The following is a 27,845-nucleotide window of genomic DNA, read 5'->3' as shown; positions in this document are numbered from 1 at the left end:
AAGCATCTGCCAAGTTTCTTAATTCTTCTGCCTCAAGGCTTTTTGCCAGGCAGGGCTAATTCCCTCAGCCTGCATGTGTGGCAGATTTAACTCCCCTGGGAGCAGCCTGCAGCCAGAAAAGAAGTGGGGGTGTGAATAAATGCTGCAGACCCCCCCTCAACTTTCAGAGGGATAAGTCTGAGATACTGTCTACACAGTTCCTCAGAGAGACCCCAGTTGCTCAGATGACAACCTACCAAGTTGCACACCTGTTGTGGGCTCTTCCTCCTTCCCTAGTTCCTATTTCCTGGGGCCACCTTCCTGTACCCAGGTCCTCCTATCAGAATCCACCTTCAAGAGGAACCTCAAGTAAGAAAGTGGTGACAAAGTAGACACAATCTCTGTCTTTTGGAGCTTACAGTTGGGGGAAAGAGAAAAACCTAATCACACAAATGAAGATTTAGATCAGGGACCGATGAAGTGAAGGGCACAGAGTGTCACAAATGATGGGCCACGTTGGGGGAGAGCTTGGAATTTAAATGACAGGTGAATAGCTGATGAATATTTGTAACTACATATCATACTGGCTCCTCTGATATTACAACTGATACTCAGACTAGCAACACTTTAACTTTTAAAGTATCAATCAGGTTAGCTCTTGGAACAGAAGAATATTTTTCAAGACACATGAGATTTGAGTAGGCATTAATATTAATCAAGCCTAAATGCTGCCTGTTCCCTATTCAAGATTTTCTTTTTTTTGTTTGTTTGTTTTTGTTTTTTGAGACGGAGTCTCGCTCTGTCGCCCAGGCTGGAGTACAGTGGCCGGATCTCAGCTCACTGCAAGCTCCACCTCCTGGATTTACGCCATTCTCCTGCCTCAGCCTCCCGAGTAGCTGGGACTACAGGCGCCCGCCACCTCGCCTGGCTAGTTTTTTTTGTATTTTTTAGTAGAGACGGGGTTTCACCGTGTTAGCCAGGATGGTCTCGATCTCCTGACCTCGTGATCCGCCCGTCTCAGCCTCCCAAAGTGCTGGGATTACAGGCTTGAGCCACCGTGCCCGGCCTCAAGATTTTCTTTCTCTCCCAAAAGGAAAGAGTCACGAGTCTGTATTCTCCACCTGTCATCTTCCCTCCATCTTCATTGTCACCAGCACCTCCCACAGGGATGATATGCTAGCTTCCAAGACGTACCCCTGCGTACAACACACAGTACACACAGTACCCAGAGTGGTCGTTTTATGTAAATCTGAGTCTGTCATTCCTGTTTATAAACTCCAGTGGTTTTCCTCTAGACTTAGATAAAATCCAAGAATCAACATGCAGGCTACCAGGCCCCATGTAGTGTGTCCACCACCAACCTTTCTGACATCATCTGGCACATTTTCTCTGCCGTTCAGTACACTCCAGCTTTATTTGTCTTTGCTGATGCGACTTAGCGCAAGATGAAAAGAACCTGAATCAGTGTGGGTCTGAGGGGCAAGGGTGAGTTAATGATCAGGGAGGCAAGTTGGAGGAGCCCTGGTCTCTCCATACCTTTGACTCACTTAAGTTTGGCAAGCCACACCAAGCCTTTCTGACCCGTAAAATTGGTTCTCAGTTCTCTTCCTCCAACAGCTCCAGGTTCTTCCCATGCCCCCAAGTCACCCAACACTATACTGAATTCATCTGTTCAGCATTTTTCATCTCCGATCCACTTCTTCTGACACCAACCTCCCTTTCCCTTGGGAAATTAGCTCTCCACAATTCTATAAGCAAGGGTAAACATATGGCCTGAACTAGGCCAGTGAGTTCCTTCTCCCTGAAGTCAAAACTTGAGCAGGAATGAAAAGCTGTTGTATTAGCATGGGATCATCCAGTGATAACACCTCAGAGAAACATGTCCCTGTCATTGTGAATCCAGAAATCCATGGACTAGGCCTGGTTCTTACCCTTCCCAAAGCATATTTGCCCTTAATTCAATTTTTTAAGCTAACCAATAGCCTTAATTTAGATCCCTTTCTTTGCCTGAATCAAACACAGTTAGTTTCCATTGTTTGCAGAGAATACCAACCACATTACCAAGAGACAACTGCTTGTCATGCAATAGCCTGGGTCTCCTTTGTTTCACACGAGCAAGATCAGCAAGGCTGGCAGTAATTACACATTGAAAAGGACTACTTTCTTGATCCCCACTTTTCCAACCACGACTATTCATGGTCGACTAGGACCACTTTGCCATGTACAATCCCTTTAAAAACCTTTTTGAAATTGTCTGAATCACACATCTAAGTTGAGCAAGAGAGTCCAAATCACTGGAATCTCAACTGGCAATTCAGTTGAGATTGAATTGGGAAACCAACTGGTCCAAGGTATGCATAGTTTTTGGTTTCAACTAGAGAGAAGCTAAGGTCTAGCTTAAAGATGTGCAGAAAAACAGATCTATAAAGGTAATCTGGGCTCTGTGAAGGATGGATATGGAAGCACAAGAAGCACAGCCAGTGTACACAAAAGCAAACTAGAGCTTGTGAAGGGCCAGGTATATAAAGGACCATAATGAAATATGGCCAAGAGAGGCATGATATTATGGAGGGCAAACCAGAATTCCATGGGATTGCCTACCTAAGAATTAATAAGCAGAAACTTTACTAAACTACTGAACCTATGAGTTCAGCACTGTGCTGAAAACTGCACATTCAAAAGAATTACAGAAAATAGATATATATCCTATTTGAAGAGATAAACCAAACTCTTTGAACAATAGTACCCATGTGTCTAGTTACACTGATCATGTTCTAACTACAGAGATCAACATGGGCTATTGAGAAAGGATAAGGTGCATGAAAATCTGGGAGTGAGCTGGGCTCTGAGATGAGATTAAAATTTAGATAAGTGGAGGAGAGAAGAGAGAACACTAGCAGCAAGATGGATGTGTTGGCAAGCCATAGATAGTACCGTGGAGCTAAGCAAAAACCTTCATGGAGGAAGGATCTCCTCTCTTATGGAGCAACAACATTAATCTTCTGAGCCCCTGCTGTGGGACAGACCCTGAATGAAGCTGAACATGCAGTGTCTCATTTAATCCTTGCAACAGTAGCTCTGGGAAGTAGATATTTTCATTTCCATCACACATCTGAAGAAATCAAAGCCCAGAGAGGTTAGGAAATCTGTCCAAGGAAGCAGCAAAGCTGGAACTAGCATCCAATGCCAATGCCTTTCCTCTTTACACTACAGTATCTTGCATATTTCCTAGGCCCTTCCCAGGGGCTCTCTTATGTGTTTTTCGATTTATTCAATAGTCTAGGTTTGGCCAAAACTGTTTTCTTGTGTTGGTACTAAACTTAAGGCACTAAGAAGACTTCGACAGCTGGCTTATTCCTGCATCTACCCCTTCTCAATCTTTCTCCCCTTGGACCTCACCCCCACTTAAACGGGTCTTGATATTTCCCTTGTCCCTGCATCTGCAGGGTCATTGGAGTGCTCTTGGTAAGAATTCTGTGCTACTGGACCCCTGAGAGGCTTGGCATGCTGCTCAAGAGTATAAGAAGGGACTTTCTACTGTGGCAAACGCTGAAGAGAAGAGGCACCTATGATACAAATTATGGTTTTAAACATTATTTAAACCTATAAAATCATCTGTAGTATTTGGTTTCTGATCCCAAGTGACCTAAACCACAAAGGCCACAAGTGTCACTGAAAATTCATTTTAAGTTTTCCCAGTTAACAAAAATAAAAAATAAATCTGTTCTCTCCTAATATTCTCCTAACAGTCATGTCTGTCTCAAAGTAAGATTTAATCATTACTAAATAAATAAAGCCAGAGAAATAGTAGGTACTATTATTTGTCTTGCAAATAACATAAACTTATCACTTTCTGCCAGTTACAAACTTACTAGGGGATCGCTAGTGGGGAAACCTGGAAAGGAAAAGTACAAAAAATATCTTTTTAATCACCTGTAATTCATCTCCCCTCAAAATTACCACCACCAAAATACGGATTTATGTCTTGCTAGTATATGTTTCTGTAAATAATTATATATTAAGCAAAAATAGGAACATCTTTTGATACTGTTATGTAATTGCTTTTTTCCACCTATAAATAGATCATGTCCCCATGTTAATAAAGACTCAAATAAAACATGATTTTAGATAATGTATCTATCATGAAATTTAGTGGGGTTTTTTTGTTTTTGTGTTTTTACAGGGTGATGGTATGTCCCCTAGGGGCCATGTAGAAAACCTGGGGGCTATTTGTGATTATTACTGAAGCTGGAGTTGTCTACTGGCATTCTGTGGGCTAGAGCCAAAGGTGTCAGAGTCCCTGACATGAATGAGGCATCCCATACAACAAAGAATTTTTCCATCCCCCACATGACTTTCAAATGTCCTCTGGGAATGTTAAAACCAGAAGCACTTTGCCCTTAGCACAATGTGAACTAGAAAACCATGAAGGCTAGTGGATGAAACAGAAATATCTAATGAATACACAAGGAAGGGGGAAGCGATTAAACTGGATTGTCTCCAACATTCCACCCAGAGCCACCATCCTATGATTCCAACACATACAGAAATCCACCCACATGACTTTTATCTTTTATCTCTCAAAATTACTAGTTGTCTATTATATCCCTATCTTCTTCCATGATCAGATAACTGAAAATTGTATATCTTTTTTTTTTTTTTTTTTTTTCTGAGACAAAGTCTTGCTCTGTCATCCAGGCTGGAGTACAATGGCGTGATCTCAGCTCACTGCAACCTCTGCCTCCCAGGTTCAAGTGATTCTCATGCCTCAGTCTCCCAAGTAGCTGGGATTACAGGTGTGTGCCGCCATGCCCAGGTAACTTTTGTATTTTATTTTTAGTACAGATGGGGTTTCACCATGTTGGCCAGGCTGGTCTCAAACTCCTGACCTCAAGTGATCTGCCCGCCTCAGCCTCCCAAAGTGCTGAGATTACAAGCATGAACTGTAATCTCAGTGTGCCTGGCTAAAAATTTATATCTTAAGTTTCATTTCAGTTAGCTACTCCAAATCCTATGCCTAGACAACTTTGACTTTTAAGCACAAACCAAGAAAACTATAATGGATACACAAAAAGATATTGTTTTTAAGATGTTTACTACAGCAATAAATACAAATATAAATCCTATAAGTAACTGCAATATCAAATACTTTGGATTTCATTAAATAAATGATGGTATATCCGTAAAAGGAAATAGAGTCATGTATCCCTTAGTGATGGGGATATATTTTGAGAAATGCATCCTTAGGCTATTTCATTGTCGTGCAAACATCACAGAGTATCCTTACAGAAACCTAGATGGTATAGCCTACTACACACCTAGGCTATATGGTATAGCCTAATGTTTCTAGGCTGTAAACCTCTACAGCATGTTACTGTACTGAAGACTGTAGGCAACTGTAATACAGCAGTATTTGCATATCTAAACATACAAAGGTAGAGTAAAAATATGGTATTTTAATCTTACAGGACCACTATTATACATGTCCACTGTTAACTGAAACGTTATTATGTGGTACATGACTATATTTTACAGCCACTACATATGTTATAGTGTATTTTATGATATGGAAAATATAATATTAAGCAGGATAAATAAGTTACATAGCAATGTAATATAATTATGTATAACATAATGTAATATATAGCAATGTATATTATAATGTAACATAAAGCAATGTAATTATATATAATATATTCTTAGAGAGATATATATGTGTGTGCATGTATATATACATCTATCTATCTCTCTAATCCCAAAAATGTTTTAATCTAGCATTAAGAATATAAGAAAAAAACATATGGAGGGTTGAGTAGGAGCTCTGTGTGTATGTGTATGTCACTATACATAACGTGTGTGTGTATGTGTGTGTCTGTAGTACTTAATGTAAAGCTTGAAAAAGAATAACCTCATTGACAAATAACTATAACAGAAATATGGGAGTAGCCATGGCTTCATGGGAAGATGAAGAGTAAGTTAAAGATTAGCCCCATTCTAGTGGCCTCAGGAATACTGAACACTTAACCAGCTGGTCAAAGTTCTAAATTAGGTTTAAATTTATACATTCTCTGTCTCCTATAATCATTATTGAAATTTCTCTTAAATCTATTTTATGTTAAGCCAAGAAACTTTCCAAGATGTTCAGATGTTAAGGACAAAGTTTCCTGTTTGGTCTCCTTGAAATATCATTTCTAACAAAGGGCTATAATGATACTAAAGCTTGTAAACATGTTTCTTATAGAAATTGTATGTTAGAATATTTGTTATGAAAAATTAAACCGTTCAATTTAGCCATAAATGAACTCACCAATCTCGTGATAATTAACCTACTACTCTATTACTCATCTTACTGGTCTTATGTAGAAAAGCACACTGCTATACATGATTATTGTATAATCATAATGCATTCTTGTCTAACTTTCTACTCTAGGACCTGCTTGAAGTAAATAGTGCTCCTAGCAGATTTAAAGCCCAGTGCATCCAGAAGCCCCTTTCATACACAATTTCTCTTTATGACAACATTAAAACAATAGCAACAATATAAGAATGTGCACTACAGTGGTAATAGCAGTTATATCTGGGAGGTAAGATAACAAGTCATTTTTACATCCTTGCGATTTTCTATATTTTTCAATGTTTCACTTATTTTATTATTAGTAGCAGTGGTAGTAGTAGCATTTTGAATGAGAGAATGCCTCTAAGTTTCCCTTTTATCCTTAGGCCAAATTATTAGTGAAGGTGCTAACAATTTATCAAATGACCAAGGGTAGTCTCCTTTAAAAAACAACAAAAAAGAAGTATTTCATTTCCAAAATAATCAAGTGTGGGCTCTTTTTTCAATCAGCAGTTTACGGACTGGGTGTGGGATTTTTGTGCTCTACAGCAGGGGAGGGGGAATTATTTTCATCTGCATCTTCAGGAGCTTGTATTCTTAAGCTAAAGTCTTCCCATATCTAATCTTTTAAATATCTAGAGTGTTGAGCATTTTCAATGTTAGAGCCAGAAGAAGCTCTAGAAATCATTTGACCCAAATTCCTTATGTTAGAGGAGGGGGCCCAGAAATTTGAGTGAAATGACCATGGTCACCTGATAGATGTGAGATAAGACCCTGGATCTCTTCGTTTGAAAATTCTTTCCTTCCACCAGGTTGTTTCTGTGTCCATGGAGGGAGGCAGTATGTGTGGGCAGTGAAGGAGAGCCTTCCTATCTGGCTCCCTTTCTCTGTGGGATAGTCAACGTGAGCTAGGTCAATACTCACTCATTATCCAACTGTATACCAGGGAGTCTCAAAGCACTGTGAAGACAAGCTATTTTTTTTTTTATCTCTACCTCATCCCTGCTCTCCTTTTAAAAAGAAACAAAACAAAACCGTAGGAGGACGCTAATGAGGGAGGAGAAGAACATCCTAGAAATATGCAGAGATCAGGTACAGTTCAAGAAGGGAGATATGTCTTTTGTATTATTAATATGAAAAATCTCAGTGCTCATTCTCTTACTCATTCTTTCTCTGTTTAGCAGAACTCATTAAGACTCTGCTTACTTCTATGAAAAACATTTAAATAAGAAACAATTAGCTATTCAAACACACACACACACACACACACACACACACACACACTATCTATCTCAAAAACAAAAGATGAAAGGATTTATCCCCCATAGAAAAGTTGTTGCCAACAAAACTTCCTCTTTCTATAAAGCAACAAAGCCCCCAGCTTTCTCTTTCATCTGGAATGTCAAAAAATAGTGGACGCCATCCAAGGCCATTTTCCTCGCTAAGGATCTTCAGCCTCCTCTAATGTGGGAACCTGGATGAAGAGGCCAATCAACTGGAGCTCACAATGTAACCACCAACCTAATTAACAGTAAGACAATGCTACAGAATAGCTCCTGTTTATACAGACAAGGTCTTCAACAACATTAAAGGTTTAATGCCGTCATAAATTTTAATACAATATTTTAAATATAAGTGAGTTAATCATTCTCAAAAGTAAATTTACTTAGCTTAGTAAGAAATCTCCAACTGCATTAATGTTCTCTTACATTCATAAATTTCCCTTTGTCATATCTGAGGGTTTACAGGATTGGCACTGGCTTTAGCTCTAAAAATCAGTCAAACTAATGCATATTCATTAAATAGCAACTCAATACAGATTGATGGTACTAATCTTGGTTCTATTATCAAGGGGAGAGAGAACTTGAGCAAATCACGGCCTCACTGGGTGTCAAAGAAGAAAATATGAATTGTATTAAATGATTACTAAGGTTTCTTCCAGCTCTAAGTAACCACAGTTCTTTAATTTTACATGTTTTGAAAATACCAGGTATTGAGGAGTATGCCACAGTAGTGTAGTAACCCAGCCCTTCCACTCATGCTCTGAAAGTCCATATTCAAATGAAAACATGTCATCTGGGGAAAAGATGGCATTAAGACAATATCAGCCATCACTGTATGATAAGACATTTTCTTGCAGGAGGACTCAGCTCCAGGGAGCTACAGAGCCCCCAGGAGCAGCAGTTGCCAGGAAGAAAAGGATTGAAGCAGGCATTATAAATCAAATGCCTATAGAAGGTCAGCAAAGAGCATAAATAAATGAGGAGAGCTGGGTAGGAATTGTAAAAAAAATCGAAAGCTACTCCTCAGCTCCAGCTAGTTGTTGCCTTGGAGGAATGTAGGCCCTGGGTTATCCTACCTTCAGATTCTTCCAAAGAAAGCCAAAAATCTGTAAAAACTTTTGATTTTAAAATGTTGATTCAAAATTGTTTAATTTTGTACAAGTCAAATATGTCTCCACACCAGATACACCTGTAGGACACCAAATTTGTGTCCTCTAATGTGTGGCACTATAAGGCCAAGGAATATAATATAGGGAAGGGCAGGGCATGGCAAATGGGAGGAAGGGTGCAGTGAAAGAAGATGGAAGTGGCTTTAACTGTATCTGAGACTGGCTCTGTTAAGGGAAATCAGAAGAACAAGCCAGCTTGGAAGTAGAAAGACATTAGGACAAGGGTTCTGTTAAAAGAAAAACTTTAGCTGAATTAAATTTAAAAGAGTTTAATTGAGCGAAGAACAATTCACGAATCAGGCAGCCTTCCCAGCCAGAGTAGGCTCAGAGATTCCAGCGCAGCCACATAGTGGAAGAAGAGTTATGGACAGAGAAAGGAAAGTGACATATAGAAAACACAAGTGAGGTGCAGAAACAGCTGGATTCATTACAACTCGGCGTTTGCCTTATTTGAACAGCTGGCCACCTTTGGCCACAACTTGGTGATTGGCGCAAGAGTAGGCTACAGTCTGTATACAACTCCATTTAGGTTATAGTTCACGACGTACAGAAAAACCTTTGGGCTGAACTTAAAATATGTAATGAGGCAGCTTTAGGCTAACCTTCATTTAACTGTTCTGAATCTTCTCTGGAGTCATGTGTTTTCAAACTTGGAGGTAGACAGACATTAGGACAGGAGTTCTAAATATTTTCTGGGGTTATATGTGCCATATGAGAGTCTGATAAATGTTTTAGAGATTTTCACTAGAAAAAAATAAACATACATGTAGTGGACAGAATAATAGCTCCCCAAAGATGTCCATGTCTTCATCCTTGTCCCTCCTCTGCCACCTTACCTTATGTGACAGAAAGGACTGTGAAAATGTAATTAAGGACCTTGAGATAGGGAAATTATCTGAGTGAGCCCAACTTATTCACATGAATCCTTAAAATCAAAAAATGTTTCCCAGCCATAATCAGAGGGAGATGTGACTACGGAAGAATGATCAGAGAAATGCAATGTTGGTGGCTTGCAAATGGAGGAAGGGACAATAAGCCATGGAATGTGGGCAGCCTCTGGAAACTGGAAAAGGCATGGAAATTGATAGATTCTTCCCTAGAGCCTCTAGAAAGGAATGGAGCCCTGCCAACACCTTTTTATTTTATTTTTTTATTTCTATTTTTTGCCCAGGGAGACATATGTTGAACTTCTATCCTACAGAACTATTAGATAATAAATTTGTGTTTAAAGCCATGGTCAGTTATTACAGTAGCAATAATAAGGTATATATACACAGAAACATGGGCAAACACGTTCATAGACCTTCCTGAATCTCATCCGCATAAATACATAAAGGATCCTTGTGCTCAAAAGAGCCCAACATACAACATGAGAACTCTGAGAGCTGTAGGTATGAAACTATTTGGCATTCATGGAAAGATCAATGCCCACCTCATGACCTCAATCCGCTCCAAAATCTCACCTCCCTGAAGATGGATTCATTTTCTGAAGACTGACTACTCCTTTGAATCTCACCCAAATGATGTGTGACCCCAAGGAGTAAGGTGGCTTCTTGCTACAGAGAGATCTAAGAAAGATCTCTTTTTTTACAGTATTCATTATGTTAATAGCATTCTCCCCCAACCCACTGCGCCAAAGAAGATGGCATTTTATACCTGCTGAGACTTAGCCTGGCTTATTCCTTCACTCTGAATCAGACCTAGGTCTGGAGTGTCCCATTACAGTATCATGTCTCTATCAAGATTCTATTTGGCATGATATACCCAAACCTGGCCAGATGCTGGCTTAAAACAGAAGAGGAATGTTATCAGGAATGTGAGCTACCTGATTAAAAGTTGTTTTTAGCCTCGGATCTCATTTCACCAGTTCATCAAATTTCACAATCCCTGTAATATTCTCAGATGGATTTTTTTAAGTTCCATTAGAATGTCCCTTGGTGATGTCACCATGGTTGTGATAAATAATTGTAGTTTAAAGGTTACTTAACTAACAGCACTAGACATAACTACCCTCACAGCACTCCTGATATGTGACTTAGCACCAGATCCTGCGATTGCTGACAGCAGTGCACAGAACAGTCTGGAATGTTGCTAGGTCAGAAAGCTCAATTCTGTGAAAGTGGGACATGAAATATGGGAGACGGGGAGGAGAAAAAGACAAGATATTTAGGATCCTATGAAGGTTTGCTAAGGGGCAGAGGAAGAGAAATACAAAATGGGATACACAATGGTTTTAAGTTTACTGAACATCTGGCATCTTTGAGAAGGTTAATTGCTAATACCATTTTCCCCTGTTGGTCTCTGTTAAATATCTACCCCTACAGGACCACCATACATTCCATACACAAGCATGAATGACTTTGTTTGGGTTTTTATTTGCGTTGTTTTGCTTTTATACTATTTTGAAATATGCATGGGAATAATAGTTGACTTTTTTCTTGCTGAGGGAGACAGTCATCAGGCTGGTGGGTCACTGACTAAATTGATTCCAGTAGCCAAAAATAGCTTTCTTACAATAATACCTCAAATAGGAGGTAGAATGTCTTGATTAGTGGAGAAATTACAAGGCTGAATCCAACAGGTATTACCTGAGGTCAGGTAAGAATAAACACATAAAAAAAGTCAGCTTGTGAAGAGGGTTATAAAAGATGGCCATGAATCCACCTGGATAGGGAATATTATATTGAGGTCCCCTCCAATCTTTAAATTTGGTATATTGGGTATTTAAAAGTACAACTGCATAGCATAGCCAATCTTCTCTGTAGTTGTTGATTTAGACTGTGCTGCCTTAGAAAAACAATTCTAAAGGTCAGGCTCAGAAACACAGCCCTCCCTTTCCACTGAGTGAGGGCTATGATTACACTGTACACAAGATCCTACAAAGACAGCTGACACAACTAGCGGTTGAATTCTTTCTTCTGTTTATTTCCAGAAGAGACTTTCCATAGACAGCTGCAATGCCAGGCTCCCATCAGAATGTCATGCCAACCTTTCTGCAGGCTGATTTCCACCCACATCCTTGCCCTGGATCCAGGGCTGTCTCCAGCAGGTCTAGCAGGCTAGAGAGGCCATCCTGGGGCTATGTCAGGGCTAAGGTCACTGGAAGACACTTGGGTCAGCACAGAATCTGCACCTGCCATGCTGCAATCAGACATTTGTGGGTTCAAATTCTGGCTCAGTCTTTTTCACTTGTTCAACAGTAGGCAAGTGCCTTAATATCTTTCAGACTATGAGTACACAGCTTTATGAGAAAGTAGAGAAGGCTAAATGAGAGACTATGTAAAAATCAGTTGGTGTGGTGCCTACATGGTCATCACAAATTTATCACTATCACAAAGGAAAATCTAACTCCCTCTAGCATAGAATAAAGAATAAGAATGGATGAAATCAGCATTTCTCTTCAAGGGCTGAACCTGTCTCCACTTCCCCCTGAGACTTAAGGCAGATTACTTTCAAATGGAAGCCAGAGAAAGTAGGTCATTTACATTTATCTTAAACTCACTCAGCGATTCTCCTTCTAGGCCCCTTTAAGCAGCTTTTCTGACTATAAGGAATGCCAACAAAAGTCAGAAAGTCTCGCCTCTTGTGTGGGTTGGCAAGCACACAGTTGGCATTTCTGAGAAAGGAACCACAAGCACAGAATAGCTTCTGACAACAAAGGGCCCACCTTGGTTGAAGTTGCACTGTTTCTTGGCACCTGAAGGCATTGTTTTGTGGACTCTCATGAGCTGGTGTTCCTGCTCTCACCTGACCCTCTGACTGGCTGGATACCACATGCTCTGTCTCCTGCAAGAAGAAACAGCAAAAGTAGATGAGCTGTCAACAGCAATGAGTTCCATAGCATTATTATGCCGGAAGTGGGTCTCAGGGCAGGGAAGCAGCAATGCATAACACAGTCTGCTGATTGTAGTGTGGGAAGAGAGCCAATTCAGTGGTCCAAAATTTTAAAAGCTTCTATCAGTCAGTTGCTGCAAGAAAACAGAATAAAGAAAATAATAATAATAAATCTAATGTCCAAAAGATATGGCATAGCCATACAATAAGAATTGTACAGACATTAAAAATGATGCCATGGAAGAATATTGAATGAATGGATACATCTGAAAAGATAATTCATAGAAGAATATTTATAGTATAGGCTTATTTATGCAAGAATAAACATATGTATGAATGTTCACACATAGTAACACACACACACAAACACACCCCCCCACACACACACACATGAGATTGGAATAAGCTGAACCAAAATCTTAACTGTGACTAACTCTGAGATGTCATGTTTATTTATTTTTGGGAGCCCATATGTATTTTCCAAGTTTTCTACAATAAACATTATTTCTATAATAAGAGAAAAATTTAAGTTAATATGAAAACTAAAGAACAAATCATTTTTATAAATTCCAGATCTCGAGAGTCCTTGATATCTCTTCCATCATCCTGCCACACACTATCATACACACACTCATACATACCCCCTCATACACACACACTATTGCCATTGGCTACACTGCATCTAAAGAAACCACAATGTGGGTTATCCATGATGTAATTGCTCATTAACTTAGAAAAACTTCAGAGTGCTAAACAATCTACAGAATAAACACACCAAAACCAAAACTAATCTGGATTCAATACAAAGACATGCATACATACCAAAAATGAAAGATTTATATATATCCAACAGTTTCACTACCGTCGTCTTTGAGCCATGTCAAACCTCTAACTGAAAAACTTTCTTTAGAATAAAACAGTCCTTCTTTAACCTAATATATGAGATACTAAAACGAAATCTGTGAGGAATTCAGTAGCTCCAGATGGGTACCATTATACAGGCAAATTATTCAAGCAATGCAGTGAATTTGGGTCTTCTGGTGCAATATATTATGGTCACAATAGAGACCCAGCTCCTCTATTAAGGGTGTGGGTTGAAGTCGCTACAAGTGTCAATGTATCAGGTGTCTTAGAAATCATGCTTCCAGCACACTAGAACAACATGGTGAGGCTTTTTGCCAAGAAGTCATCATCACAAGCCTCTACAACAAAATTATATGAATGCCTTCATATGAAAGGGGTAAAGTAGGAACAGTCATGCAGAGTTGTGGGAAAGGAAAGCATTAGCCCTATCAAGATCCTCTCTTTAATTCTTTGAAGCCTCCAGCTTCAGGTAAGAAGATACTCCACATGAAAAGTTTCCATTAGTATACACTAGTCCCCTAGACTTAGTAGTTGCTTGAGAAAAATTCTATAGCTACCCAAATACTGGTCAAATTCCCCCACACAGTGGTTTTCATGTGAGACAGAGTTCTGCTTGCTACTTGCTTAGTGTATGACCTTGCCCAAATTACATAAGTTATCTGGGCTCAGTTTCCTCTTCTGCAAAATGAGAATAATACCATGAATTTCACAAGTGCCTGCCAATTGGAGGCACACAGCAGATATGAACTACTACTGACAACAATATTGCTTTTACAAACATTTTCTTAAAGCTCAATATTCTGAACCTAGTGCTCAGGTAATCCTTGTAGAATTAACCCAAATGAGTTTAGCAAAATAAAACCTATTTTTGTGGTGGAATGCTTATTTCACATTTCTATACTAATAGCAATATTACTTTAAACATTATATTTAGAAACCTCAATTGATGTAGGCCTTAAGAAATGGCCCCTCTGAACGCTAAAAGGTTTAAACCCAAAATGTCCATTTTATTAAAACTTTAATCTTTTAGGAAAGAGTAGTGTTTGATTTTTTTTTTTCAAAAATAGTATTTTATCTAACTATTTGAACCTTCAAAAGTTGAAAAGGGTTAGAGAGGCCAAACACTGTTGGATTCCCTTGGATCTAGGATGTATCTTAGATATGAATAACAAGAACTTTAGAGAAAGTGCCTCTTTAATATGCTTAGATCAGAAATCTCAAAGGATTGCAAGAGAAGAACTCTTCTCTAAAATGGAAAGATAAGGAGTATTTGGACACAGATGACTATCAAGTTCCTGATTCAAATGGGGAAAAGAGTGTCACTGTCACCTGTGTTTCTTTTCCCCACCAAGAATTTCAAACCTCAAGATGGTAGGGAGAATTGGGGAAGACTAAATAAGAAGTCTGGTACAAATCGTCCTGAATGCTGATGGATGGAACAGGCTCTGATGTGACATGTACGTGTGATTGTCATAACAGGCTGCCCTTCCCAATGCCAAAAGTTAGATCGTGTTTCAAAGTTCGGATCTACAAGCCCCGCTCAGATCAGAAACCCAAGTACAGCCTTTCTTAGAAAATACCAAATGTATTCTTCCTTCCAGAGATCATTATGATCTTGGAAAATATTTCACTCATAAGAAAAGGAATAAAGATTTTTAGTTTAGTTCCTTCCACTCCATTATCTCCTTATGGAATGACCACTTGTGGGCCAATAGCCCCAGCAAAGTTCACATGGGAATCAATGAACCTTCAGATGCTTCTCATTTCTAGGCTTTAAGTCTTCCAGCTGATACCCCAGACAGCCTGAAGCAGACACAGACCTCCCTAGTGTGCCCTAGGTGAGTTCCTGACCCACAGAAGCCATGAAAGATAATATATGATTATTGCTATTTTAAGTTTTGTGGTTATTTGTTATGCAACAATAGATAACTAAAACACATTACCATTCCTCTCTTCTAAGATACCATCAATTATAAGCCATCATTGGTTTGATTACATAACAGTCTTTTAGGGGAAAAAATGTTACATTAAATGCATCCATCAATTTTAAGAAATGTTCAAAAATGAGAAAGGTGAAATCCTGAACAGATGTGTGCATTGGCATTAAGGAACTACAGAGCATCCCCAGGACAGCCTGGCATGTAACCACACAAGAAGTCCTGCCACAAGTACCTCACAGGGAAAAGGCGAGGAAAACCCAAGTCTTAGTTGCACCAGCTTTAAAACATAATTTCATAGTTTCTCTTAAAGAAAGAAGACAGAAGAAATGGGGATATCATCTTATTGAATTAATAGAACAGTAGCTTTCAAAGGTCTTGTGCTGCCAGCTGTCATTTATTCATAAAGTTATAAAGGAAAGAGTACAAAACAAGAATAGTAGTACTCAATCAAATGTATCTGCCTCTATAAGAGATTTAACCAGATTCATGAGAGGCCAAGGCTTACTTCCTTGGTAAGCCCGTTTCTCTGTTCCAGTTGGACTCCACCATCTGGTGAACATTAACTAGGGCTGCCAAAGAAAGTCCTTAGAGTAAATAACGTATTTGTAAAAGATTGAGAGTTAACAGTTTGTCCCCATCCCCCACCTCCAAAAAAGGTGACAACATCAAGAAAGGAAATAAAGAACACATTTGATTACCTTTGCCCATTTAAGCTTCATCACTCTGTTTAGAATCGACTGTAACATTCAGCTCAAAAATTCTAGAACATTAAAGGAGGGTATGTATTCTGAAATAACTAAGATATATTTTTACCTAAAAAAATCACTACTATATACCAAGCATTTTAATAGTTGAGAGGGTTATAGAGAAGTGAATAAGACATTCTTGCCCCCAAAGAACTTTAAAATCTACTGTTTGACACAGACTAAAGGGTAAGAGAGCAGATTCTAACTTTTTACTTCTGTGTTAATGTGTCTGTCAAATAGTCAGATCCAAGCTGACCAAGGGGAATGAGAGAAGAAGCCAAAATGCTCTGCCCCATGCTTGGTCTTCCTGCCATCTGGCCAAGTGTAGCCCAGATGGGCACCTGGAAGGAAAGGCATTCCACATCTTTTCCTGTTCCCAGCCATCTTCTTCTACCCTCCGCCTCACCCCTAGTATGTCCCAAGTCCACCTCAGTGGGGTGATTTGTTGGTTCTCTGCCAAATGCAGGGACCATCAAATTGACTACATTCTGAGATAGTTCATAAGAAATCTGTCCATGAAACAAGCATTATTTAGGCTATTTATCTGATCCAGGTGCTGAGGCTAGCAGAGTGTGCATGATAGCAAAAGGAAAGCTATTAACTCAAGAGGCTCAAAACCCAAACTTACTTAAGGAAAAATTAACTGCCTCTAAACCAGAACGGGGAAATACGATATTTTGTTCTCATTGCAATTTTAGTGAGTTCAGCTGACTCTTGTAGGACTTGGGATCATCTAGTTTTGATCAAATGGCAAGGCCATTGCTTCAGGTCCTTCCAAACTCCTCCATGTGTACAAATTCATGGCCATAAAGAAAAACAAAACAGAACAATTTTCCATTCTAATCCAGATCTTGTCCATCTTCTCTGTCTGAAAGTCAGAAAGGTAACTTTGGGCCTCAAGGATGTATACATCCTGTAAATCTTCCCTCCAAGATGTAGTCAATCGGAACACCAAATCTTCATCTTCTCATACTTGAGGTTTTCTCTATGTTCATTCTGTCCCCAAATTGATAAAACTTTATTTTCGTCAACTGTGGATTAAATTTTAAATTAAATGGTTCTGTAGCCTAATCACTTTATTGTTAATAATGCCTTGTATTTATGAGAGCAAGGACTTCCCCAAAGCTCCAATTAAGACATGATTAATATATCTGATAGCACTATAGTTTGGAAAATCTTGTATTTTCAGTTCTTAAGGTGAACAAGAGAAAGTGTAAATCTACCCTATCCTACATCACCCAAGAGTCCCTTTTTTCTTAACCTTCACATGTCTGTGAAAGTAACTTGATGTCCTTCTGAATAATTGGAGAATTTTAAAGATGTTTATACCCTGATAAAAGAAACTATTGGACTATTACATTCATGTCATAAGTAGGGTAAAGAGGTTCTGTATGAGTTGACTTAAATGTCCTTTCAAAAATGTGTGTCTATTATTTAAAATTTTCTGGCCCTTTTAAGAAATAGGGAACTAAGAGAACAGTTTCTTCAGATCTATTTTTAAAACTTATTTCTGGCCATCTTACTCATTATTTCAACAAAGAAATAAAATAAATCATGGGAAAAGGCAGTCATAGGCTCAAAATCCACACATATCCATGAAGATGTCCTCTGATTCTATTTTTTTCTTTTTTTTTTATTATACTTTAAGTTCTAGGGTACATGTACATAACGTGCAGGTTTGTTACATATGTATACTTGTGCCGTGTTGGTGTGCTGCACCCATCAACTCATCAGCACGCATCAATTCATCATTTATATCAGGTATAACTCCCAATGCAATCCCTCCCCCCTCCCCCCTCCCCATGATAGGCTCCGGTGTGTGATGTTCCCCTTCCCGAGTCTCTCTCTGTCACCCAGGCTGGAGCACAATGGCATGATCTCGACTCACTGCAACCTCTGCCTCCCAAATTGAAGTGATTCTCCTGCCTCAGCCTCCCAAGTAGCTGGGATTACAGGCACCTGTCACCATGCCCAGCTAATTTTTGTATTTTTAGTAGAGATGAGTTTTCACCAGGTTGGCGGCTGGTCTCAAATTCCTGACCTCAGGTGATCCACCTGCTTCAGCCTCCAAAGTGCTGGGATAACAGTCGTGAGCAACTGTGCCCGGCCTGATTCTAATTTTTTAAGCTATAATATATATTACCCAGTTTACTGCTTTGTTGTAAGAATTTCTAGTAGAAAACAGACATTCAATTATGCTGTCTATCATATATACTTTCCAAATCTGATAACATTCGCTAAGTGCTTGCTCTGTACCAGGTACTAAACTAGGCACCTTCTATGTACATTTTCTCATTTACTGGGAAGTAAGTTTTAGTCCCCCAGTTTTCCCCAGTGAGAAAAATGAAGTGAAGAAAAGGCAGATGACTTACGTAGGCCAGAAAGATTGCCTTTTATACATGAGGTGCCTTTCTGAAGACCTTGCAAAGTCTGACTGACATTTGTGTATTTTAAGACTATATTCTCATGACAGCAGTTATTGGGTATTTCCATTCATCAGCTAATGTGGAAATATTTCAATAAAATCAATACAGCTTATAATTCAATAGGCCCAAACAGCTTTGATATTACATAGTTCTTGATCGATTTAGGAGGAATTGCATTAATTCAAGTTGTTTGCCTTAAAGGTGATTTAATACTTTATATTCAATACTTCATTCAAAATTATATAAAATAGGACCACACCAGATCATATGACTGAGCTACAGCACCCAGTTCCTAACCCCAGTCTCCTAAACCCAAATCCATAGTTCTTTCCATTATATGTTACTATATATACTTACTATAGAACTGAGAAGTATCCCATGCAAGTCAGTGTGAATACAGTCACAGTTAAAATGTAACAGCTGGGGTGGGTGGTATTCAAGTGTAAAATCAATGGAATATACAAAAGAGTAGAAAACAGAGTCATGAGGCACGTGGGTTTTCAGTAGTATTTGTTTTTTCTCCTCTCTAGCATGTGGGTTAAAGGACACAGGGACTCTGAAGTGAGGGAGATTCATAAAAACCTAGTCTTCTCTCTAATGAGCTTGAGATTGAAGGCAGGGAGGCAGGATTTACCAGTTGTGAGATGTGAGATAGTTGCCTTGAGTGTTTTGACAATCAGCTAACCAAAATCTAGCTTTCCCTCTCTAGGAATCCTTGCGTTTCTCCTCCTGCCCCACTGAGGAGTCAGGCCTTGCACAGGTCTCCAACTCTCCAGTTACAACACATTGCTAAGACTACAGAAGGCTCCAAACAGCATAAAGCATGAAGGAAAGCAAAAGGCAAATAGTTTCTGATTATGATCACATTGCTTCACTCCTTCATGGCACTAGACTTGACCATTGTAACTCCTAGGATTCAGAAACTGGTCATCTCTGCAGCTTTATGGGATCTTGGTTTTCTGATGACATTCATTCATCAAATATTTGGTCCCTCTCAGGGGCTACATTTTGTGCTCTTCCTAGTTCCTGCCCTCAGGGAGCCCACAGTCAAGTTAGTAGTGGCAATGGTGGTGGGGGATGGAAGAGGTGGCAAGACACAAACTATAAACAGGCAATTGCAGTATAGTATGATCAATGCTACAACAGGATAAGGATGAAGTGTGAGATGCTTTGAGAATATATAGGAATGACACCAAGCCTAGCTCTTGGGAGAAGTATCACTGAAGTAGCCTAAAGGATAAATGAACATCAACTGGAAGAAATAGCATGAGGGGGAGGCAGAATGTATCAAGGCAAACATGTGTAAGTGAGAGCATGGAATGTTCAAGGAACTCTGGATGAGTGACTATGTTTAGAGTGACAGTCAAAGGTGGGGATGGTGAACAACCAGGCAGGTGAAGCACAGGCAGAAGCCAGATCATGTGAAACCTCTAAGTATGAAGACTACTAGTCTTGAAGAGTTTGGGCTTTATTCCATTGGCAATGGCAAGCCACTGAATATTATAAGTAAGGCATGTTCAGATTTGCGCTGGAAGAAATCACCTTGGGCTTGTGTGGCAAATGGATTAGAAGGTGAAGAGGAGGAATCAAAGAAAGAAGGGTAGTTAGAAAGTTAGAACATCCCAAGCAAGAGATGACCGTCACTTGGATGACACAGGTGGTAGGCAGTATGGAGAATAACAAATTAGCTAAAAAGATACTAAAAAGATAGAAAAAATAGGCCTGGTGATTGACAGAATGTGGTTGAATGAAAAAGAAGGACAGATGGTGATGCCAAATCTCAATGTGGGAAAATGGGGTGAATGCTATTGCTGCTCCCTCAAATGGACACAGGAAGAGAAACAGTATTCAGGGAGAGTTGGGTATGGGGAACCCATGCAGCATCTAAGTAGGCAATGATAAATAGAGGAGCTGGAATCTTAGAGACAGACTAGGGCTGGCAATACATATTTGAGAATGATCAGGAGGGTGACCAAAACCACAAGTCAGGTAACACAATTCAGAGTAGACAGAGATGGAGGAAAAATCTTGGGAGAAAACCCTGAGGAATGCCAGTATATACAGCACTGATGGTGTATTTTTACATCAAAACTCAAGCTGCAAAATAACGTATATATAGTAAGAACCCATAGAGAGGTGGAGGGGTAGATCAATATGTTTGTGTATGTGTGGGTGTGTGTGTATTATTACTGTGCAGTTATGGTTTTTATGTGGGATATAATTGATAAGTTACTTAATTGCTTGAATTATTTAATGAGTGTGTGTTGCTTTTATAATTTAAAATAAGAATATTTAATTTTAAAACATTCAAAGGACAGGCAGATGGAAAAGATACTGCAGAGAAGACCAAGAAAGAGAAATAGGAAGAAAATGCAGAGTGGGTTGTCATGGAATCTTCAAGAAGAAAGCTCACTGCCTGACCCACTTGTTTCATATTGCAACAAAATGCTAACGAATTTTAACTCCATAAGGAAAACCAGGGTAAGACAACAAAAGAAACATTAAATATTAGTAAAAGTACACTCAATAGTATGACTTCTGTCTTGAGATGTTATAAATGATGTTCTTTAAAATAGGTGCCACTGTTCCTTATGTTCTACTTGTGTTAAACTTTAATACAGGAATACAATTTTCAAACCAAGGAATCAAAAATCATGGTTAAATGGAACAACTGGAGCAGTGAGTCAGCACCTATAAATATGGCACCACAAGCTTAAGCCTTTCTATCAGAACTTAGTCCTATGCACAGAGCAGAGGTACGATAAGAAAGCCCCTTTGTCAAGCCTGTCCTCACTTCTCAGCCACATGGCCTCTCAGGTCTAGTATAGAAGCTAGTGAATTATTTAGACTTCAAAGGGTTACTACGATTTTAAAAAGGAAATGTTAATTTCTGGGGAGATTTTTGTTGCTGTTGTCACTTTTTCTTTTCTTTTCTTCTTTTTTTTTTTTTTGGGTAAGAGACAAGGTCTTACTATGCTGCCCAGGCTGGACTCTCCAACTGCTGGGCTCAAGTGATCCTCCCGTCTCAGCCTCCAAAACAGCCAGGACTACAGGCATACGTTACCACGTGAGGCTTTAATTTCTGTGATTTTAATATGAATTAAGAAAATATGTATAATTTAAATCATCTTCCTCTGAGTTGAGGTTTAAGATCCCTTAAATGCCTCTTACTTGCACTTTGAGAGACCAAGGTGTATGGATCACCTGAGGTCAGGAGTTTGAGACCAGCTGGCCAACATGGGGAAATCCTGTCTCTACTTCTTAAGATGACAAGCATATACCAGACTTCTTAAGATGACAAGCATATACCAGTCAGAGTTCTTAGCTTCAAACAACAGAAACAAACTCTGAGTAACTTAACCAAAGGATGAATTTATTTGGAAGCTTACAGAATAACTTAAATGGTTGGAAAACCAGACAAGGGACTACTAGGCCAAGAGCACAGTAAAATTGTTCTCAATTTTGTATTTTGTAAAAATACAAAAAAAATCAACAGGGCATGGTGGCACTGCCTGTAGTCCCAGCTACTGAGGAGGCAGAGGCAGAAGAATCACCTGAACCTGTGAGAGGGAGGTTGCAGTGAGCCGAAATCACGCCACTGCACTCCAGCCTGGGTGACAGAGCAAGACTCCATCTCAAAAAACAATAAAAAAATAAAAACTCTCTTACTTAAAAGACAGCACTACCTTCCTGGGAAAAGCCTACCTTTTATTCCTTTTTGGGGGGCTGAGAAGGCAAACAACCTGTTGATACAGAATCTCTACCATATTATTTTCTGAAATTATTAAACTGTGTCTGTTATTCTTTGCTTTCAAATACCCCTCAATGTTTCATTTTGCAAGCTCCCTTGTTTTATTTAGTTTAGCAAGAATCAAATTATTCTTCTATTTCCAAAGCAGTCATGAGAAAAATCCAAAATTACCATCACAAATATTACTTCAGCTACTAAAGCTGTTGCACTAATGCCACAGCTTTCAACACTAGGCTGTCCTTATATTCTTGTATCAACAAGGGACATCTCTGCCTTTCCTTCTGCTGAAACAGTCATTGAGAATTTTAGAGCAAGTACAACTGTTCTCACAAAATGTGGACCAGTTAACAAAGGAGAATCATGTCATTCCAACATTCCCCTTTTAAAGACATTGTGGAAACGTCAGAGCTCTCCCATCTTACAATGAATGCATGGTTCTGTATTTTGTTTGTTTGGTTTTTTTTTTTTTTTTCTTTTGAGAGAGTCAAGAGATGGTGGGGGAATGAGGAAGGAAAACAGTATTGTCTCAGAAACCAGAAATGCTGACATGGATTTCACTTTCATGCAAACCGATTTAAGAAACTTTTAAAAACTGGGATAAAAATAAGGAGGAAACGGAATATTATGTACAGTGCTATCTCAAACTAAAAACAAATTAACAACTATAATAAAGCAAATCCTGACAAGAAAATTATTCTAAGATATCTAAAGAGAAGAAACATTTTGAAAATAGTGGTATCTTGTGAATGCCTAGGATTCACTTGCATTTTAACAGTAATTCAAAGATGTCAAGACTTTAATATTAGGTAAACAGTAACACTCCAGTATACCCTCAGCAATACCCAAGGTGCTAGATTTGGGGAATCAGGTTCCACAAAAGTACAAAATATTAGCTCCTCTTAAAAGGTCTCCAGCTACAATGTTAGCATAAAGCAGGACCAACTCTACAACGACCAACTTTCATTTTATCAAAGGCTGCTCAAATAGCTTCTATATCTCATTTCTCAACTAACAGTCATTAGGGGTGTTTATCTCTTTAAGTATTTTATCAGACTCTTCAGCCACAAGTAGAATATATTCCCCCAGAGGTGATCTCCCTTTAGAAAGCATGCTTCCTTCTATGCAATAAGATCAGACAATACATTTGGACTGAATTGAATATTCTACGTAAAGGTAACACATGGCAAGTTTTTATGTGGACTTTGGAAAAACCTAAGGACCTATGAGACCCAAATATTACTTTTAGCACCATTCACTTTGAGGAGGACTTTAATTCAGATACCTAGCATATATCTGGAATAAAGGAAAAGCTTGATACCTAGAACATTGAACTCAAAGGCATTTGCAGCTTGGTCAATAGATATCCCATGTCTCTAACCCAAAGGCTACCCCACCCCCTACCAGTGCTACTCCTCAAACTAATTTCCATATAGCTTCAAGATGCAGGAAATCCCTGGAGGCAGACAAGATTTCACCAGGTGAATGACGTTGAGAATAACGGAAGATTGGGAGGCCGAGACGGGCGGATCACGAGGTCAGGAGATCGAGACCATCCTGGCTAATACGGTGAAACCCCGTCTCTACTAAAAATACAAAAACTAGCCGGGCGAGGTGGCGGGCGCCTGTAGTCCCAGCTACTCGGGAGGCTGAGGCAGGAGAATGGCGGAAACCCGGGAGGCGGAGCTTGCAGTGAGCTGAGATCTGGCCACTGCACTCCAGTCCGGGCGACAGAGCGAGACTCCGCCTCAAAAAAAAAAAAATAATAATAATAAAGAAAGAGAATAACGGAAGAAAGGACCAGTCCCTAACAACAGATGCAATAACATCACTTCCCTAAATTCAAGTGTCTATCAGCATTCTATGGCCTGCATTGTGCTTCTTAACCTGGGGCTAAGTCCACAGAGGATAGGAATGGCAAGATGCTGTGCAGGGGGATGCAAGCCCACCAGATACACAATGCAATGAAAGCTCCATGAAGGCCATTCTCTCATAGAACCCATTCTCTGTAATCTCACATGGAGAGACTCAATAAATATTTTTGAACGAGTTATTAGCGTAACTCATAGTATCCTGGGACATCAAACTTAAGTGACGATTTAGAGAGAAAAGCTTTTTTGAATCAAAGTAGATATTTTAATAAACTACAGCATTCTCAAGACTTCTTAAGATGACAAGCATATACCAGTGAGAGTTCTTAGCTTCAAACAACAGAAACAAACTCTAAGTAACTTAACCAAAGGATGAATTTATTTGGAAGCTTACAGAATAACTTAAATGGTTGGAAAACCAGACAAGGGACTACTAGGCCAAGAGCACAGTAAAATTGTTCTCAAAAATAATCCAACATGGACTCTTCTGCCACACTAAGCATTCTAAATCTTCAATGACACTGACCCTAGGATCATTGTTTTTTTTTTTTTTTTTTAAGAAAAAAATAATAATAATGCTGCTTATCAGCTTCTATACAACATTGATTATAAGGAGCATCCTGACTTCAGTGATGTTAAAGTGTTGAAAATATGTGAATCTTAGGATGGATGAAAAGAGGTCAATTCTGCAGCATGCAATGTTCACACCATGCACTCAACAATGGGAACCACCACTATGACCACTGCTCACAGCTCAGATCTCATTTCTTGCTGCATTCACTTCCACTCCTAGAGCTGCCTTCTCGGCTTCTCATCTCAAACCAAGATTAGGGTGTGTACTTCTGACTTGTATCACCCCGGTTGTGTCCATGCGCTAGCTGAAAGGGAGGCTGGAAAAACAAATAGTGGCCTTTTCAGCTTTTATAGTGAATAAAGCATTCTGCTTTTCTCCCTCCAATGGGAAATTCTCCAAGCACAAGAACAGAGTTCAGATGCTTGGCAGCCAAAACAGAATGACAAATATCCTCTATAGGGAGATTTCAAAGAAACTCCCTCTTATGGTAAAAGTTCAGTCTCCTCAGCTGTTAGAACTTAGAAATAGAAAAACGTTTGCAAAGCACCAGAATAAGAAAACTCATTAGGATGGAATCCAAGGCCCTTACAATCCAACCTCTACAAACTTCCTGTCAAGCTTCCCTCACCCCATCCTTTCCACATCCTACAGTTCACGGATGACAAATTAGGTGGCAGCTCTTGAGTTCCACTATCACTCATGTCTTCACTCACAGTGTGTTCCCTCAGCTTAGAAAATCTCCCTCCTCCTGGAATTTTCTCTACTCAAATAACTCCCATTTTACAACTTGGGCCAAGAATCGTCTCTTTGTGAACTTTTCCATATATCCCTCTTTTTTGTGATCTTTTAGCACTTTACATGTAATTCTATCATTGAAGAAAGAGGTCCCTACCCAATATCTGAACAAAAAACTGAATTCATTGCTTGCTAAAGCTAGGAAGAACTGCACTTTCAGAGGCATTCTCCCTGAGCAAAGCAGAGAGAGTTGATCTTCTCTAGGGCTTGGAGACCCTTAGAGTGCAGGCCCTAGCAGACTTCCAGAAGCTGGAATGTTTAGGCGTTAGCTGACCTTTAGCTGCATAAGTAAAGCTGGAATGAGAATGTTGCTGACTGGCTGACTTGCCTGGGCATGTGCACTAGAGTTTAGCTGTTGCCAATTGTCTGGCTTTACAACTCTGTGTGTTGTTGGCTAGCTTTCAGAAGCAAGTGACTGGCTAGCTCACAGAAGCACAAATGATTGCCAAAGTAAGTTGTTATTGACCCAGTTAAACAGGTACAAAACACATTCTGATGGTTACTGGTCACTGTGGCCACAGAACAATCAGTCTTTTCCAGAGAGGATAGGAACTTTTCATTTTCTTTCTTTTTCTTTTTTTCTTTTCTTTTTTTTTTGAGATGGCGTTTCACTCTTGTCACCCAGGCTGGAGTGTAATGGTATGATCGCCGCTCATTGCAACCTCCACCTCCTGGGTTCAAGCAATTATCCTGCCTTGGTCTCCCGAGTAGGTGGGATTACAGACACCTGCCACTATGCCTGGCTAATTTTTGTATTTTTAGTAGAGATGGGGTTTCACCACATTGGCCAGGCTGGTCTTGAATTTCTGACCTCAGGTAATCCACCCACCTCAGCCTCCCAAAGTGCTGGGATTACAGGAATGAGACACCACGCCCCGCCCGAACTTTTCATTTTCACTCTCACTATTGTCATAATGTATTAGGATACAATAACCATACTAATAGCTAACATTCTAACATTTATTGAGCTTTTACGATGTACTATGTATTACAATAAATACTTTAAAAGGATTATCTCGTTTAATCTTTCAAACAACCTTATAGGTGGGTCGTATTATCCCTCATTTTTCAGATTGTTAACCTTAGGTGCTTCACTGAGATTCAAGAATGAAAAGAATGACAACAGAGGCAGTGCTCTTACCAGTGCATGCTAAGGACTCCACTGTCTGTTCCTCTCACTGTTTCCCCAGGACAGATAACAAACCCAAACACCAGGGCCCATATCTCTTTGCGTCCACAACTACAGAGGTCCATGGCCTCTCAAGCAGAGGCACCCTCCAAAGTTGGTTGTTAAAGGAATGAAGAAAGAGGGTCCTGAATCATTTTATTGGTTCAAAACCTGGACTGACAGTCAATAAACTCTGCATCTTGCCATCTAACTGTGCCAAAGTTGATAATAAAACTAACATCCTGTACAAACTGTCAACTACATTTATGACTTTGAGAAAGCCAGGCCATAAGATCATATGTTCTACCTGGTTACCAGCCACGTTGTAGCTAATTCTCCATCTCTGATACAACTACTAAACCTAAATGACTAGTCATCAACCTGCCTCAGCTTCCCCAAGGTAGAAGTCCCCACTCCATACCATTGTGTAGTCACTGGATCCCAGTCATAGTGCTCTATGCCCATATGTCTCTGCCCTGGCAGTCTACTTAGTGCCTCACCTACTCCTGGAACAGAATCCCATCAGTTCCTGCCAGTTCCCCTGGAGCAGCAAGGAGCCAGCCCACTCTAACTTCAGGAAGCCCCTTCTTGTATTAGTTTCCTAGAGTTACAGTGACAGATTACCATAATTTGTTGTCTTAAAAACAGCAGAACTTTATTCTCTTACAGTTGTGGAGGCCAGAAGTCCAAAATCAAGGTTTCAGCAGGGCCATGCTCTTTCCAAAGGCTCTAGGGGAAAAATCCTTCCTTGCCTTTCCAGCTCCAGGTGGCTCCTGGCACTCCTTGGCTTGTGGCAGCATCACTCCACCCTCTGCCTCCATCCTTACATGGCCTTGTTCCCTGCATGTCTCTCTGTGTCTGCTCCTCTTCTTGTAAGGACACCAGGTGTTGGCTTTAGGGCTTACCCTAAATACTCAAGATGATCTCATCTGAATTCTTACATTAATTATATCTGCAAAGACCCTATTTCCATTTAAGGTCACATTGTCACATTCTGAGGTTCCAAGTTGACATGAATTTGAAGGGAGACACTACTCGACCCACTACTCCCCTCAACATATCAAAAGGGAAAATATTTCCTATAGGGAGATTTCAAAGAAATTCCCTCTCATGG

General features: G+C 39.6%; 1 protein-coding gene and 1 long non-coding RNA gene across 9 annotated transcripts in view; one reads left to right on the top strand and one right to left on the bottom strand.

Annotated features, from left to right (window-relative positions):
* FAM13C (family with sequence similarity 13 member C) overlaps positions 1 to 27,845 on the bottom strand; it is a 141,597-nt gene that overhangs the window by 64,913 nt on the left and 48,839 nt on the right. For all 8 annotated transcript variants that reach the window (XM_033208698.1, XM_033208697.1, XM_033208703.1 and 5 more), the window contains one exon: positions 12,433 to 12,551. In XM_033208698.1, coding sequence (XP_033064589.1) covers positions 12,433 to 12,551 — 119 coding nt within the window. The remainder of the gene's footprint in view (positions 1 to 12,432; positions 12,552 to 27,845) is intronic.
* LOC117082140 lies at positions 10,760 to 26,907 on the top strand. The gene is made up of 3 exons (XR_004436486.1): positions 10,760 to 10,860; positions 20,889 to 21,056; positions 26,636 to 26,907. It is a non-coding gene; the product is annotated as an uncharacterized LOC117082140 (long non-coding RNA).

The sequence above is a fragment of the Trachypithecus francoisi genome, unplaced genomic scaffold (genome assembly GCF_009764315.1).
Source record: "Trachypithecus francoisi isolate TF-2019V2 unplaced genomic scaffold, Tfra_2.0 Lachesis_group9, whole genome shotgun sequence".
NCBI classification, from domain to species: Eukaryota; Metazoa; Chordata; class Mammalia; order Primates; family Cercopithecidae; genus Trachypithecus; species Trachypithecus francoisi.
Note: the sequence above shows the minus strand (reverse complement) of the source record. Positions and strands in the feature narration are given on the sequence as shown.